This window comes from Ranitomeya variabilis, chromosome 2 (genome assembly GCF_051348905.1).
Source record: "Ranitomeya variabilis isolate aRanVar5 chromosome 2, aRanVar5.hap1, whole genome shotgun sequence".
In the NCBI taxonomy this organism is placed as follows: domain Eukaryota; kingdom Metazoa; phylum Chordata; class Amphibia; order Anura; family Dendrobatidae; genus Ranitomeya; species Ranitomeya variabilis.
Window position 1 is genome coordinate 304,241,258 of NC_135233.1, and position 15,676 is coordinate 304,256,933.

At 47.9% G+C, this 15,676-nt stretch overlaps 1 protein-coding gene across 1 annotated transcript in view; it reads left to right on the top strand.

Moving 5' to 3' along the window:
- NKAP (NFKB activating protein) overlaps positions 1-15,676 on the top strand; it is a 38,742-nt gene that overhangs the window by 9,320 nt on the left and 13,746 nt on the right. The window contains exons 5-6 of the mRNA XM_077285172.1: positions 10,962-11,010; positions 11,374-11,486. Of these exons, the coding sequence (XP_077141287.1) occupies positions 10,962-11,010; positions 11,374-11,486 (162 nt within the window). The remainder of the gene's footprint in view (positions 1-10,961; positions 11,011-11,373; positions 11,487-15,676) is intronic.

The following is a 15,676-nucleotide window of genomic DNA, read 5'->3' on the forward strand; positions in this document are numbered from 1 at the left end:
GCGCATCGAACGTCTTGCTCCGCCCCTCCAAGAGCGCGAATCCCGGCATCTTCACCCCTTGCTTTCTCCTTAGCCCTGCAACTGGCCCCGGACAGGAGAGTGCCCCAGAGGTTTTTTTCCTATCTGCCTGCACCCCAGCCGGAAGAATCTTCGCCCCTGAAGAGCATCTTAAAGCTGTGCAGCCATCCATCTGGAAATCGCTTCACCTGCCGTGAGAAGCTCTGCACTGCAGACTGACACTCTCCTCTGCCCTCCTGTCCCCTAACCTTCTGGCATTCATTCAGGGACCCGTTCGCTATGTCTAATTCCAAGGGAGGTCGCTCTCGTCCTCCTACTTCTTCCTCTACTTCCTCTGCCTTAGTTAAACACTATGCGTGTTCATCTTGTAACTGTAAACTTCCCTCAGATCAGTCCTCTCCCCTCTGTCAGGTTTGCAGCAACCCCGTTATGCCCACCGCCCAGGACCCCTCTGCTGTTCCGCCAGAGAGCGAAGCCTCCATCCCAGCCTGGGCTGCCTCTCTGTCACAATCTGTAGCGGACCTAACACGGGTGTCTCAAACCCTCGTGTCCGTGCTTGATAGGTTGCCTCTGCAGACCCCCGCAGTAGCCAGCGGGTCGCAGGAGGCTCCGTCTGAGCCTTCCGTTATAGGCCGCAAAAGGTCCAGACAGGAACGCCAGTTTGAGTCCTCTTCCCGTTCCATCTCGCCTCATGGCCCCTCTCAGTGGTCGGCCTCCCCCCGGTCCTCCTCCCCTGAGTCATGCGAGGCATTCTCAGATGCGCCTTCGGAGGATATTTCGGAGCTGGATTCAAACCAAATCTCTAGTATGAGGGATATGGTCCAGAACCTCATTGGAGCGATAAATCAGACCTGTGGCATCAAAGATTCCGCTACGGAACTCGCAGACCAGGCGGTTTCGTTTAGACGGTCTAAACCACCTTCCAAGGTTTTTGCTCCTCACCCTGAATTCGAGGAAATCATGACCAGAGAAAGAGAGAATCCGACCAGACGCTTTCAGAGAGGAAAGCGCCTTGGCGTTTTATATCCCTTTTCTCCGGAGCTCACCGCTAATTGGACTGCTTCTCCCTTGGTGGACCCTCCAGTGTCAAGATTGTCCACCAACACTGTCCTTCCGCTATCTGGCGGGGCATCTCTGAAGGATTCCAATGACAGAGTCATAGAATCCTTCACGAAGTCAGCTTTCGAAGCGGCTGCATCTTCTCTATGCCTGTCCTTCCACTTAGGTTTCAAAATCCATATCCAAATGGGCCAAACAGCTTCGACGGGGCTCCACCCGGACGACTGGCGGAGCTTGCCAACCAGATCTCTCATGCGGGTGAATACCTGGTCTCCGCTTCCCTGGATGCCGCGTCTTGTGCTGCTCAGGCTTCCAGCAATGCTGTTGCCATCCTTCGGACCGTTTGGCTCAAGGCCTGGCAGGCGGATTTGTCCTCCAAAAAGTCCCTTACCAGTCTACCTTTTCAGGGTTCACGTCTCTTTGGTTCCAAGCTGGACCAAATCATTAAAGATGGCACCGGGGGGGGGCACAAGTTCTCTTCTTCCCCAGTCTAAACCTCGTCTAGGCGGCAATTCAGTTTTTTTCGGCCCTTTCGTCGTTTCGCGGCGTCAGATTCCTTTTCCCAACAGCAGAGGCCACAGGCACGTCAAGAGAAGAAGGTATCCTTTAGACCCACTCCTTCCTGGCGCCCTCGCTACCCCAAAGGTAGATCCTCCAGGTCTAGGTCTGGAAGGTCCACCTCAGCATGACCCACAACAAGACCCCAGCCCACTTCCCAGGCTGGGTGTCCGTCTCCTCTTCTTCAGAGACGTCTGGATCTCCTCAGTAGAGGACGCATGGGTCAGGGAAGTTGTATCCTCGGGAAACAAAATAGAGTTCATTTCACGACCCCGGAATCATTTCTTCGAATCCCAACCTCCAAGAGACCCCGCTCTAGTTCCGGGTTTCTTCGCAGCCATCGCTTCTCTCCTCAAATCCGGGGTAATCGTTCCCGTCCCAAAAAAAGAACGGTTCACAGGTTTCTATTCAATTTTTTTGTGGTACCGAAAAAAGACGGCAAGGTTCTTCCCATTCTAGATCTCAAATTGCTGAACAAGAGAGTTCGTCTGAGACACTTCAGGATGGAATCCCTTTGTTCAGTAATTGCTTCCATGGAGGCCCAGGAATTTCTGTGCTCCATAGACATCTGGGACGCCTACCTCCATGTCCCGATTTTTCTGGGACATCACAAATTCCTGCGTTTTGCAGTGCATCAGCAGCATTTTTAGTTTGTCGCCCTGCCGTTCGGTCTTGCATCCGCTCCCAGGGTTTTCACGAAAATCATGGCAGCGCTGATAGCCATCTTGAGGGTCAGGGGCCTGGTACTTTTTCCGTACCTCGACGACATCCTCATCAAGGCTCCGTCCTTCCCTCAGGCTCAAGAAAGTCTGTCCATCGTCCTCGACACTCTAGCCCGTTTCGGGTGGCTTGTCAACAGGAAGAATTCCTGTCTTGTCCCTTCTCAGTGCCTCGTTTTTCTGGGCATGCTCTTCGACACTCGTCAGACCAAAGTCTTCCTTCCCGAAGACAAGAGATCCATCCTTCGTCGGGAGGTTCGCCTGCTTCAGGGTCCTCGGCCTCCCTCCTTCCGATCGGCCATGAAGGTGCTGGGGAGGATGGTGGCAACATTGGAAGCGATTCCCTTCACCCAATTTCACTCCCGGCCTCTTCAGCAGGCCATCCTTTCACAATGGGACAGGTCTGTCTTCTCCCTGCATCGTCTGATTCGGCTTTCCCCCGGGTCAAAAGGTCCCTCAACTGGTGGCTGATGTCACCTCTCATCTCCCAGGGCAGGTCCTTCCTTCCAGTTCACTGGCAGGTGGTGACGACAGACGCCAGCCTTCTCGGCTGGGGTGCGGTGTTTCGTCACCTGACTGTTTAGGGTCGTTGGTCGGCGCAGGAGTCTTCTTTCCCGATCAATGTCCTCGAGATTCGGGCCATTTTTCTATCCCTTCGTCACTGGGAAAGGATTCTTAGGGGTCTTCCAATCCGAATCCAGACAGACAATGCCATGGTGGTGGCAATATGTCAACCATCAGGGGGGGGACTCGGATCTCCTTGGCCGAGATATCCAAGATCCTCCTCTGGGCAGAGGCAACGGTTCCGGTGATATCCGCAGTGCATATCTCCGGCGTGGACAAATGGGCCGCCAACTTCCTCAGCCGCGAGGGCCTCGCGGCAGGGGAATGGTCCTTGCATCAGGAGGTCTTCCATCAGATTTGTCTTCGATGAGGGACCCCTGATGTGGACCTCACGGCGTCCCGAATCAACAGGAAGGTTCCTCGGTTCGTCTCCAGGTCTCGCGACCCTCTCGCAGTGGGCGTCGACCCTCTGGCCATTCCTTGGTCGCAGTTCGTGCTCCGCTATCTGTTTCCACCTCTGCCCTTGCTTCCCAAGCTGTTGAAAAAGATCAAGGCGGAAGGGGTGCCGGTCATTCTGATCTCCCCGGATTGGCCCAGGAAATCTTGGTTTGCAGAGATCGTCAATCTTCTCGCGGACGCCCCCTGGCGCCTTCCAGACAGACCCGATCTGCTGTCTCAGGGTCCGATCTGCCACCCGAATTCTCAGTCGCTCAGTTTAACGGCGTGGCTGTTGAGACCGCAGTTCTAAGAGCGTCCGGCCTTTCAGATCGGGTGATTCTCACTATGATCCAGGCTAGGAAGTCTTCGTCTTCCAGGATCTACTATCGGACCTGGAAGGCTTACTTCCGTTGGTGCGAGTCCAACTCCGTTTCACCTATGTCCTTTTCCCTGCCTTCCATCTTGGCCTTCCTTCAGGCAGGACTGGATTCGGGCCTTGCTCTTAGTTCCCTAAAGGGCCTGGTTTCTTCGCTCTCCGTCCTTTTTCAGAGGACGCTCTCTTCTCGGCCACAGGTTAAGACCTTCCTTCAAGGAGTAGCCCATGCTGTCCCTCCTTACAGGGCTCCTGTGGATTCATGGGATTTGAACCTTGTGCTGGAGGTTCTGAGGGGTTCCCCCTTTGAGCCTCTCAGGGAGGTTTCTCTGTCAGTTCTATCTTGGAAGGTGGCCTTCCTTGTGGCCATTACTTCTATCCGCCACGTTTCCGAGTTGGCGGCCCTTTCTTGCCGACCTCCTTTCTTGGTTATCCACCAGGACAAGGTGGTCCTCAGGCCTCCGCCTTCCTTCCTTCCTAAGGTGGTTTCCACCTCAACGAGGACATCTTTCTACCTTCCTTTTGTCCTGCTCCGACTCATCCTCTGGAGCGATCGTTGAACAAGCTGGACCTCGTCAGGGCAGTGAGGATCTACCTGGCAAGAACAGCCGCTTTCTGGAAGACGGATTCTCTTTTCGTCATTCCTGATGGCACGCGTAGAGGCCTGCCGGCTTCCAAGGTGACTATCGCTCGCTGGATCAGAACGGCAATTTTGGAGGCTTACCGGATCAAGAACAGAGTGCCACCTCCTGGGATAAAGGCTCACTCTACCCGGGCAGTCGGCGCTTCCTGGGCGGTGCACCACAGGGCTTCCGCCCTGCAGCTTTGCAAAGTGGCAACCTGGTCTTCCATCCACACGTTCGCCAAATTTTACAAGGTCCATACCTACTCTTCGGCGGACGCCAGCCTAGGCAGGAGTATCTTGCAGGTGGCAGTGGTGAGTCCTCTGACCTGATGGAAGTCTGTTTTTCCCACCCCAGGGACTGCTTTGGGACGTCCCATGGTTCCTGTGTCCCCCCCAATGAGGCGATAGAGAAAACAGGATTTTTGGTTGCTTACCGTAAAATCTGTTTCTCGGAGCCTCCAATGGGGGACACAGCACCCTCCCATGTTATTCAGTTTCTGATGTTCTGTATTCTACGACTGTTCTCATGTTTACAGTTCTCATGTTTGTGGTTATGTTATTTCAACCTTATTGTTTTTCTCTTACTGCTTTCCCACTAACTGAAGTTCATAATGCCAGTCGGTGGGGTGTACACTGCAGAGGATAAGCGAACTTTTTTAGTGCATAGTGTCAGCCTCCTAGTGGCAGCAGCATACACCCATGGTTCCTGTGTCCCCCAATGAAGGCTCCAAGAAACAGATTTTACGGTAAGCATCCAAAAATCCTGTTTTTGACACCTAGTGAGAAATCTGTTTAGATGTCTTCCTTTATATATAAATGTGAGAAACTTTAAGATCAGGAACTTTAACCCCTCTGTGACCTTAGACGTACTATCCCGTCGAGGTGACCTGGGCCTATCTGACCCTCGACGGGATAGTACGTCATAGCCGATCGGCCACGCTCACGGGGGGAGCGCGGCCGATCGCGGCCGGGTGTCAGCTGACTATCGCAGCTGACATCCGGCACTATGTGCCAGGAGCGGTCACGGACCGCCCCCGGCACATTAACCCCCGGCACACCGCGATCAAACATGATCGCGGTGTGCCGGCGGTATAGGGAAGCATCGCGCAGGGAGGGGGCTCCCTACGGGCTTCCCTGAGACCCCCGGAGCAACGCGATGTGATCGCGTTGCTCCGAGGGTCTCCTACCTCCCTCCTCGCCGCAGGTCCCGGATCCAAGATGGCCGCGGCATCCGGGTCCTGCAGGGAGGGAGGTGGCTTACCGAGTGCCTGCTCAGAGCAGGCGCTTGGTAAGCCTGCAGCCCTGCACAGCAGATCGTCGATCTGACAGAGTGCTGTGCACACTGTCAGATCAATGATCTGTAATGTCCCCCCCTGGGACAAAGTAAAAAAGTTAAAAAAAAATTCCCCACATGTGTGTAAAAAAAAAAAAAATATCCTAAATAAAGAAAAAAAATATATATATTATTCCCATAAATACATTTCTTTAGCTAAATAAAATAAAAAAAAACAATAAAAGTACACATATTTAGTATCGCCGCGTCCGTAACGACCCAACCTATAAAACTGCCCCACTAGTTAACCCCTTCAGTAAACACCGTAAGGAAAGAAAAAAAAAAAAACGAGGCAAAAAACGCTTTATTATCATACCGCCAAACAAAAAGTGGAATAACACGCGATCAAAAAGACTGATATAAATAACCATGGTACCGCTGAAAACGTCATCTTGTCCCGCAAAAAACGAGCCGCCATACAGCATCATCAGCAAAAAAATAAAAAAGTTATAGTCCTGAGAATAAAGCGATACCAAAATAATTATTTTTTCTATAAAATAGTTTTTATCGTATAAAAGCGCCAAAACATAAAAAAATGATATAAATGAGGTATCGCTGTAATCGTACTGACCCGACGAATAAAACTGCTTTATCAATTTTACCAAACGCGGAACGATATAAATGCCTCCCCCAAAAGAAATTCATGAATAGCTGGTTTTTGATCACTCTACCTCACAAAAATCGGAATAAAAAGTGATCAAAAAATGTCACGTGTCCGAAAATGTAACCAATAAAAACGTCAACTCGTCCCGCAAAAAACAAGATCTCACATGACTCTGTGGACTCAAATATGGAAAAATTTCAGCTCTCAAAATGTGGTAACGCAAAAATATTTTTTGCAATGAAAAGCGTCTTTCAGTGTGTGACGGCTGCCAATCATAAAAAATCCGCTAAATAAACCGCTATAAAAGTAAATCAAACCCCCCTTCATCACCCCCTTAGTTAGGGAAAAATAAAAAAATTAAAAAATGTATTTATTTCCATTTTGCCGTTAGGGTTAGGGTTAGGGCTAGAGTTAGGACTAGAGTTAGGACTAGAGTTAGGACTAGAGTTAGGACTAGAGTTAGGGCTAGGGTTAGGGTTAGGGCTAGGGTTAGGGCTAGGGTTAGGGCTAGGGTTGGGGCTAGGGCTAGGGTTAGGGCTAGGGTTAGGGCTAGTGTTAGGGCTAGTGATAGGGCTAGGGTTATTGCTAGGGTTAGGGCTAGGGTTGGGGCTAGGGTTAGGACTAGGGTTAGGGCTAGTGTTACGGCTAGTGTTAGGGCTAGTGATAGGGCTAGGGTTATTGCTAGGGTTAGGGCTAGGGTTGGGGCTAGGGTTAGGGCTAGGGTTAGGGCTAGTGTTACGGCTAGTGTTACGGCTAGGGTTACGGCTAGGGTTATTGCTAGGGCTAGGGTTAGGGCTAGGGTTGGGGCTACAGTTAGGGTTGGGGCTAAAGATAGGGTTAGGGTTTGGGTTACATTTATGGTTGGGAATAGGGTTGGTGTGTCTGGGTTAGAGGAGTGGTTAGGGTTACTGTTGGGATTAGGGTAAGGGGTGTGTTTGGATTAGGGTTTCAGTTATAATTGGGGGGTTTCCACTGTTTAGGCACATCAGGGGCTCTCCAAACGGGACATGTCATCCGATCTGAATTCCAGCCAATTCTGCGTTGAAAAAGGAAAACAGTGCTCCTTCCCTTCAGAGCTCTCCCGTGTGCCCAAACAGGGGTTTACCCCAACATATGGGGTATCAGCGTACTCAGGACAAATTGGACATCATCTTTTGGGGTCCAATTTCTCCTGCTACCCTTGGGAAAATACAAAACTGGGGGCCAAAAAATAAGTTTTGTGGGAAAAAAAAGATTTTTTATTTTCACGGCTCTGCGTTGTAAACTGTAGTGAAACACTTGGGGGTTCAAAGTTCTCACAACACATCTAGATAAGCTCCTTGGGGGTATAGTTTCCAATATGGGGTCACTTGTGGGGGGTTTGTACTGTTTGGGTACATCAGGGGCTCTGCAAATGCAACGTGACGCCTGCAGACCAATCCATTTAAGTCTGCATTCCAAATGGCGCTCCTTCCCTTCCGAGCTCTGTCATGCGCCCAAACAGTGGTTCCCCCCCACATATGGGGTATCAGCGTACTCAGGACAAATTGGACAACAACTTTTGGGGTCCAATTTATCCTGATACCCTTGTGAAAATACAAAACTGGGGGCTAAAAAATCATTTTTGTGAACAAAAAAAGAATTTTTATTTTCACGGCTCTGCGTTATAAACTGTAGTGAAACACTTGGGGGTTCAAAGCTCTCAAAACACATCTAGTTAAGTTCCTTAGGGGGTCTACTTTCCAAAATGGTGTCACTTGTGGGGTTTTTTAATGTTTAGGCACATCAGGGGCTCTCCAAACGCAACATGGCATCCCATCTTAATTCCAGTCAATTTTGCATTGAAAAGTAAAATAGCGCTCCTTCCCTTCCGAGCTCTGCTATGCGCCCAAACAGTGGTTTACCCCCACATATGGGGTATCGTCGTACTCAGGACAAATTGCACAACAACTTTTGTGGTCTAATTTCTTCTCTTACCCTTGGGGAAATAAAAAAATGGGGGCGAAAAGATCATTTTTGTGAAAAAATATGATTTTTTATTTTTACGGCTCTGCATTATAAACTTCTGTGAAGCACTTGTTGGGTCAAAGTGCTCACCACACATCTAGATAAGTTCCTTAAGGGGTCTACTTTCCAAAATGGTGTCACTTGTGGGGGGTTTCAATGTTTAGGCACATCAGGGGCTCTCCAAACGCAACATGGCGTCCCATCTCAATTCCAGTCAATTTTGCATTGAAAAGTCAAATGGCGCTCCTTCCCTTCCGAGCTCTGCCCTGCGCCCAAACAATGGTTTACACCCACATATGGGGTATCAGCGTACTCAGGACAAATTGCACAACAATTTTTGGTGTCCAATTTCTTCTCTTACCCTTGGGAAAATAAAAAATTGGGGGCGAAAAGATCATTTTTGTGAAAAAATATGATTTTTTATTTTTACGGCTCTGCATTATAAACTTCTGTGAAGCACTTGTTGGGTCAGACTGCTCACCACACATCTAGATAAGATCCTTAGGGGGTCTACTTTCCAAAATGGTGTCACTTGTGGGGGGTTTCAATGTTTAGGCACATCAGGGGCTCTCCAAATGCAACATGGCGTCCCATCTCAATTCCGGTCAATTTTGCATTGAAAAGTCAAATGGCGCTCCTTTCCTTCCGAGCTCTGCCATGCGCCCAAACAGTGGTTTACCCCCACATATGGGGTATCAGCGTACTCAGGACAAATTGTACAACAAATTTGGGGGTCTATTTTCTCCTGTTACCCTTGGTAAAATAAAACAAATTGGAGCTGAAATAATTTTTTTGTGAAAAAAAGTTAAATGTTCATTTTTATTTAAACATTCCAAAAATTTCTGTGAAACACCTGAAGGGTTAATAAACTTCTTGAAAGTGGTTTTGAGTACCTTGAGGGGTGCAGTTTTTAGAATGGTGTCACACTTGGGTATTTTCTATCATATAGACCCCTCAAAATGACTTCAAATGAGATGTGGTCCCTAAAAAAAAATGGTGTTGTAAAAATGAGAAATTGCTGGTCAACTTTTAACCCTTATAACTCCGTCACAAAAAAAAATTTTGGTTCCAAAATTCTGCTGATGTAAAGTAGACATGTGGGAAATGTTACTTATTAAGTATTTTGCGTGACATATGTCTGTGATTTAAGGGCATAAAAATTCAAAGTTGGAAAATTGCGAAATTTTCAAAATTTTCGCCAAATATTCGTTTTTTTTCACAAATAAACGCAAATTATATCGAATAAATTTTATCACTATCATGAAGTACAATATGTCACGAGAAAACAATGTCAGAATCGCCAAGATCCGTTGAAGCGTTCCAGAGTTATAACCTCATAAAGGGACAGTGGTCAGAATTGTAAAAATTGGCCTGGTCATTAACGTGCAAACCACCCTTGGGGGTGAAGGGGTTAAAAACCTTAACCTTTTCCCATTTGGTGGTGACTTTTTAATCAAAATTTTAAAAAAAATTCAGACATATTTTCCAAGAGTTGTCATTTTTATTGGTACAGGTTCGGGATAGATAAATGTTGAACTTTTAAAGGGTTGTTCTCATGATTTTATCTTCAGGAATGAATCTCTCCCCATCCTCCCGGCTCCCTAATTGCTGAGGCTGGTATACTCCTGATGATTGACAGGTAGGACCAGTGGCAATGCTGTGCAGCTGGTCTGAACGGTGCGCTCTCTGATTCTGAAAGCAGAAGCAGCTTTGTCTCTGCAGCATTGAAGGAGCTAGCCAGTTACGGCCATCCTGCCAGCTTCAGAGCCACAGTTACAAGCTCTAAAGCAATAAATGCTGTGCTCCTTGCCAAGGATCCGGCCACCTCTGATATGCCGCGGTGGTAACCGATATCCCAGGCAACTAGCTGTACACATTAGAATTAAAAATCGCCTCCTTTCTTGGGAGCAGAGCGGAATTTTAACAAGGGGTAAATTGCGGAGTTGCTTGTTTTTACAAGAATTTTGCACTTTTACCCATTTTATGAGGAGAAAACACTTTTCAATGTTCGTTTTTTTTTTTATATTTTGGAACAGTTTTATATAAAAAAAAAAAATAAAATTTCTCAGAGTATGCATATGGTCTTTTCAGAGAGGAAGAGGACTAGAGCTCTAGTGCCATCTATTGGAATTATATAGCTTCTTAAAATAGGTGGCACTAGAGTTCTAGTCGTCTTCCTCTCTGAAGAGACAATTTGCATATTTAATTTCCGGAGGAGCACTGCATGGCTTATAAGTCTCCTCATACTAACGTACCAGACTTGACTTGTTACTCTCCACAAGGAAACCTTACACCTCTCATCTAGGAGTACAAAGACTGCAGGTCTTGGGAGACATTAATTGAATAACCCAGTGGAACGCCATCCCAGTGCAGGGGCAGGAGGACCAATGTGGTGTCAGCACTCTGAAGACCCCGACCTCTATCTAACCACTTTGATACCTTAATACCATAATTTCCTTTGGGAGCAATAAAGTGTATTGTATCATATCGTAATTGCTGTTGAGCTATCATATAAGAGGTTAAACTGCCAAAAATACAGTGGATGTTCAGAAGAGGTTAATATTGATAACTTAAATTAAGAAAGATAAAAAGTTTTGCTCATAAGACCCAGCCATTGTGCAGGTTTTTTTTTTTATTTAAACAGTTTCAAGCAGTAGCTGTATATAATTTTTTTCCCTTTGTAGATGAAGATGAAAAAAAGAAATCAAAGAAAAAGAAGAAGAAAAACAAGAAGTAAGTTTAAAAATTAATGTAATTTTCATGAATGAGACGTGACAAATAGCAATTAGCTGAAAAGGACATCAAAGTCACAACACATCACTGGAAAAAGGCCATACTTGGCTAAAATACCAGTTCACTGAAGGATGCATCCGAACCCCATAGGTATATGATGGAGATGCTAAAATTAAAATAGCACATGGTGTTTTGCTTAATCTATAAGGTTTTCTCACAGTTAGGACTCTGGATCTGAGAAAGGGGTTTACTTGACTTTCTTGAATCATCCTTTCTTTAACTCAAAATGCTAATGTGTGCACATGTTTTGTTTTTTTTTCTGTCAAAAATGTAATGTTTTTACTTGCATCAATATTTTTCTAGAAAGAAATCTAAGAAAAAAAGAAGCAAAAAAAACAGAAAGGAATCCAGCGATTCAAGCAGCGAAGATTCAGATGATGACCAGATACAGGAAGATGCCTGGGTGGAGAGAACAAGTAGGTGTACTAGATCACATATTGCTCCCTAACATCTTGTAAAGTTGGGTCAGGAGGGGAAAAAAATAAAATAAAAAACTTCATTTGCTGCCACACCACTAAAAATATGCAGTCAAAAGTCATATGTACTGGTATCAATAGAAAAAACAGCTAACCACACACCGCCATTAACAAAAAAAATAGAAATGTTATGGATCTCAAAAAATCACGGCACAAACCAAATTTTAACTTTTTGCATGTTTGGTATCTCCTCAATCATACTGACCTGGAAAATCATATTGCCAGGTAATTGTCCACATGCTGAACGCTATAAAAAGAAAAATGTAGAATTGCATTTTTTTCTCGGTTTCACACCACCATTGAATTTTTTTTTTCCCTATCACCCATAACGGAATATTTTTAGTAAGAGAGGGGATCTGCCATTCAAGGACAGGAAACCTACAGAACAAAAAGGGCGGTGCCTCTCCACCATTTCAGTTTGGTTTCCTGTCCTTGGGGAAGGAATCTATTCCTTAGGGTACTGTCACACTCTGCAACTTTCCAACGATCACGACCAGCGATACGACCTGGCCGTGATCGTTGGAAAGTCGTTGTGTGGTCGCTGGGGAGCTGTCACACAGACCGCTCTCCAGCGACCAACGATGCCGAAGGCCCCGGGTAAACATCGGGTTACTAAGCGCAGGGCCGCGCTTAGTAACCCGATGTTTACCCTGGTTACCATCGTAAAAGTAAAAAAAAAAAAAAAACGTACATACATTCCGGTGTCCGTCAGGTCCCTTGCAGTCTGCTTTCCGCTCTGACTGAGTGCCACCGTAAAGTGAAAGCAGATCACAGCGGTGACGTCACCGCTGTGCTCTGCTCTTACATTCCGGCCGGCAGTCAGTCAGAGCGGGAAGCAGACGGCAAGGGACTTGACGGACACCGTAATGTGAGTATGTACGTTTTTTGTTTTTTTTACTTTTACGATGGTAACCAGGGTAAACATCGGCTTACTAAGCGCGGCCCTGCGCTTAGTAACCCGATGTTTACCCTGGTTACAAGCGAACGCATCGCTGGATCGGTGTCACACACACCGATCCAACGATGACAGCGGGAGATCCAGCGACGAAAGAAAGTTCCAAACGATCTGCTACGACGTACGATTCTCAGCAGGGTCCCTGATCGCTGCTGCGTGTCAGACACAGCGATATCGTATGGATATCGCTGGAACGTCACGGATCGTACCGTCGTAGCGACAAAAGTGCCACTGTGTGATAGTACCCTTAGATTTGTCCAGGGACAGAAGATAGAAGAGGTTTATTCCTAGACCTGGGCTCATCTGTTTCCTAGCAGGGCAGCGTCTCTGCTGCGGCCGGGGACCTGGAAGCGTTGCTGTGGACCCAAGGGTGTCTCGTCTGTTGGACGGGTGTCGGCACCATTAATTTATGGTTGCCTGGCAGCAACACGCCCCGGTCTTCGTAGCCGCATGGCGCAATCCAGAATGTCATACTCTGATGACAAGCACTAGTGACATCTGACTAGGAGAATGCGCAGGGTGGCTGGGACTGGCGTGCATACTGGGAGGGGGTCTGGAGGAGGCATCCATGAGCTGTAGCTTTTTTACCACTATCATGAAGTACAATATGTTAAGAGAAAACAATGTCAGAATCACCGGGATCCGGTGAAGCGTTCCAGAGTTATAACCTCATAAAGGGACAGTGGTCAGAATTGTAAAAATTGGCCCGGCCATTAACGTGCAAACCACCCTTGGGGGCTAAGGGGTTAAAGAGATGAGAGAAGAGTGTGTCCCAAGGTGGCACCAATGTAGAGAAGGACTAATAACTGTGCCAAGTTCCATTGCTCTCAGTCCACAGGAATTGGGTCAGGGGAAATCTTTAATGAACACCTCTCGTAACTATTAAGTGGTGTCCTCTCATTCTCTGTAAAGAAATGGAGGTTGTGGAGAGACGCTGCCTTTTTATTCTATAGGTTTCCTGTCCTTGAAGGGCAGATCCCCTCTTTCAGGTGGTGCTGTCATGGGCTCAGGAAATTCACCTTTCCCTCATTTTCCAGTTAATTTCATGGTAAAATGAATGTCGTTGTCGATAATTGCAGCTCTTCCCGCTATGTCAGCAAAAAAACTAAAAAAAAAAAGTTATGACACTTGAAATGTGAGAAAATAACTGAAATGCTAAAATGGAAAACCGACTGGTTGGTAAGGGGTTAATATGTATTGTTTCTCCTTGCCTCATTGGGGAACACAGGACCATGGGTGTTATGCTGCTGCCACTAGGAGGACACTAAGCAAATACATAAAAAAGTTAACTCCTCCTCCGCAGTATACACCCTCTGCTGGCTCTCTCGTGAACCAGTTTCTTGCTTAGTGTCTTAGGAGGCACTAGGGTCTGATTTCAGACCCTGACTTCCTTATCTTATTTTTTACCAAGTTTTGCCGTTTTTTTCCACGGATTGGACGGGCGTTGGGGCCTTTCAAGGTCCCGATCTCCCAAAATCAACAACAGGCGGGAAAGCGGAGTGTCTCCTCCCCGTACCCCCTCCTGCAACGTCAATCGGGGCGACTGATTCCTTTAATGGGTCCGCTCTCCCCACACCAACAACGGATGGGAACATGAGGTGTCGCCCTCACGTACCCCCTTCCAGAGCCAGGACTTCAGCCGGCCTGCCCCCCCAATGAGATGAAGGAGAAGCTCCCTCGTGGCTTTTGTGTGGCCCCACTGCACCACCACTGTGAGAAAGAGGGATTGGTGTCAGAAATTGTGCCCTCTCCACCTCCGTATCAAAGGGATGGTGGATTGCGGATGGACGGCGCGATTGATATTCGCCGTCTATGGCCCAGAGCTCCTGCCTCGGATCGCAGTGAGTACGGCCATCCAGTGGGAGGGAGGATTGTTTACCTCCCTCCCCGGGGCCCTGTGTTTATGCCCGGGCCCCCGGGGAGATCGGCACCCAGCCCACAGGCTGCACCACGGCCCTTTACTACCGCCGTGGCCGTTACCTCCCCCCCCCCCAGCGTGTGTGTGTGCCTGCGGCGCGATCCTCTCAGCCAGCGGCAGCTGCGGTGTTCTTGCTGCCACGGCCGTTACCACTGGCCGCGGCTGTTACCTCTGACCTCGGCCACCCCCATCGCCTCTGCCCCGGCCTTACCGCCGAGTGCGGCTGTTACCGTCGTCCGCGGCTTCTAATTGAGTCCCCGACTTCTGGCCGTGCTAGGCCCAACAACGCCCACAGTCCCGGCCAGCTCCGCTCCCTTCTCGGCACTCCGCCCCCCTCTCCAGCACTTCTGGTCGGGCCTGTAAAGAGTGGGCGGAGACTCGCCCTGCATCTTCCTCTCCGCCCACCTCTTCTGGCGCTTCTCATACCTCACAAGAAGCGCCAAATCTCCCATTGGACCTTGCTTCCGGGCGCGTCCTAGACAGGATACTTGTGGGGGACACCATTACCGCTGCAGGATAAGTGCACAGGCACTTCTCTGGGGGCAAGCAGGACCTGGGTAAGACAGCCACACACACACCGCTGCAGGTGCACGCTGCTTAACCCCCTCCGCTGCAGGCATTCACCTCTGCTGCAGGCATTCATCCTCAACATCCCTGCAAGCTTTCATCAGCTTTTTGCAGTATATCTCAATCAAAGGCTAATAAAAATGCGGATAAGACTCACACGGTGATCTATGCCTCATGCAACGTTTCCCTACCGTGGAAACATCCTAAACCTCTCTGCACGCACTGTGAGGCTTCAGGCTCTCTGGAGAACACAGCGGTGCCAGCCCTCCTGAATGTTACAAAATTGCCGTGTGCACTACTGGAAGGGGTGGTGCTAAGGTTAGGTTCCCACACCTTTTAAACCATAATCAAAAAGAACCTAGCACTCAACTTGATGCCTTAAAGTGAGATTTATTGTAGTGGTACACAGTAAACGTTTCGGTCCTACACCTGGACCTTCGTCAGTAACTACATGTGGAACATAACAAAAAGTGGAAAATATAACAGAAATCATAAAAAAGTAAAAAAACCTTTTACACAAAAAGAGGTATATACATAAATGCTGAGGAGAAAATTATAGCATCCATATCAAACAATTGGTCAAACGTATCATAGAAATATATGCTGAAGAGAGATCCCAAGTATCTAGGCTAAAACGTTCCACTTATATAAAGAGATGAGGATCCCCCCATGTGGTAAAACAGTGAGAAG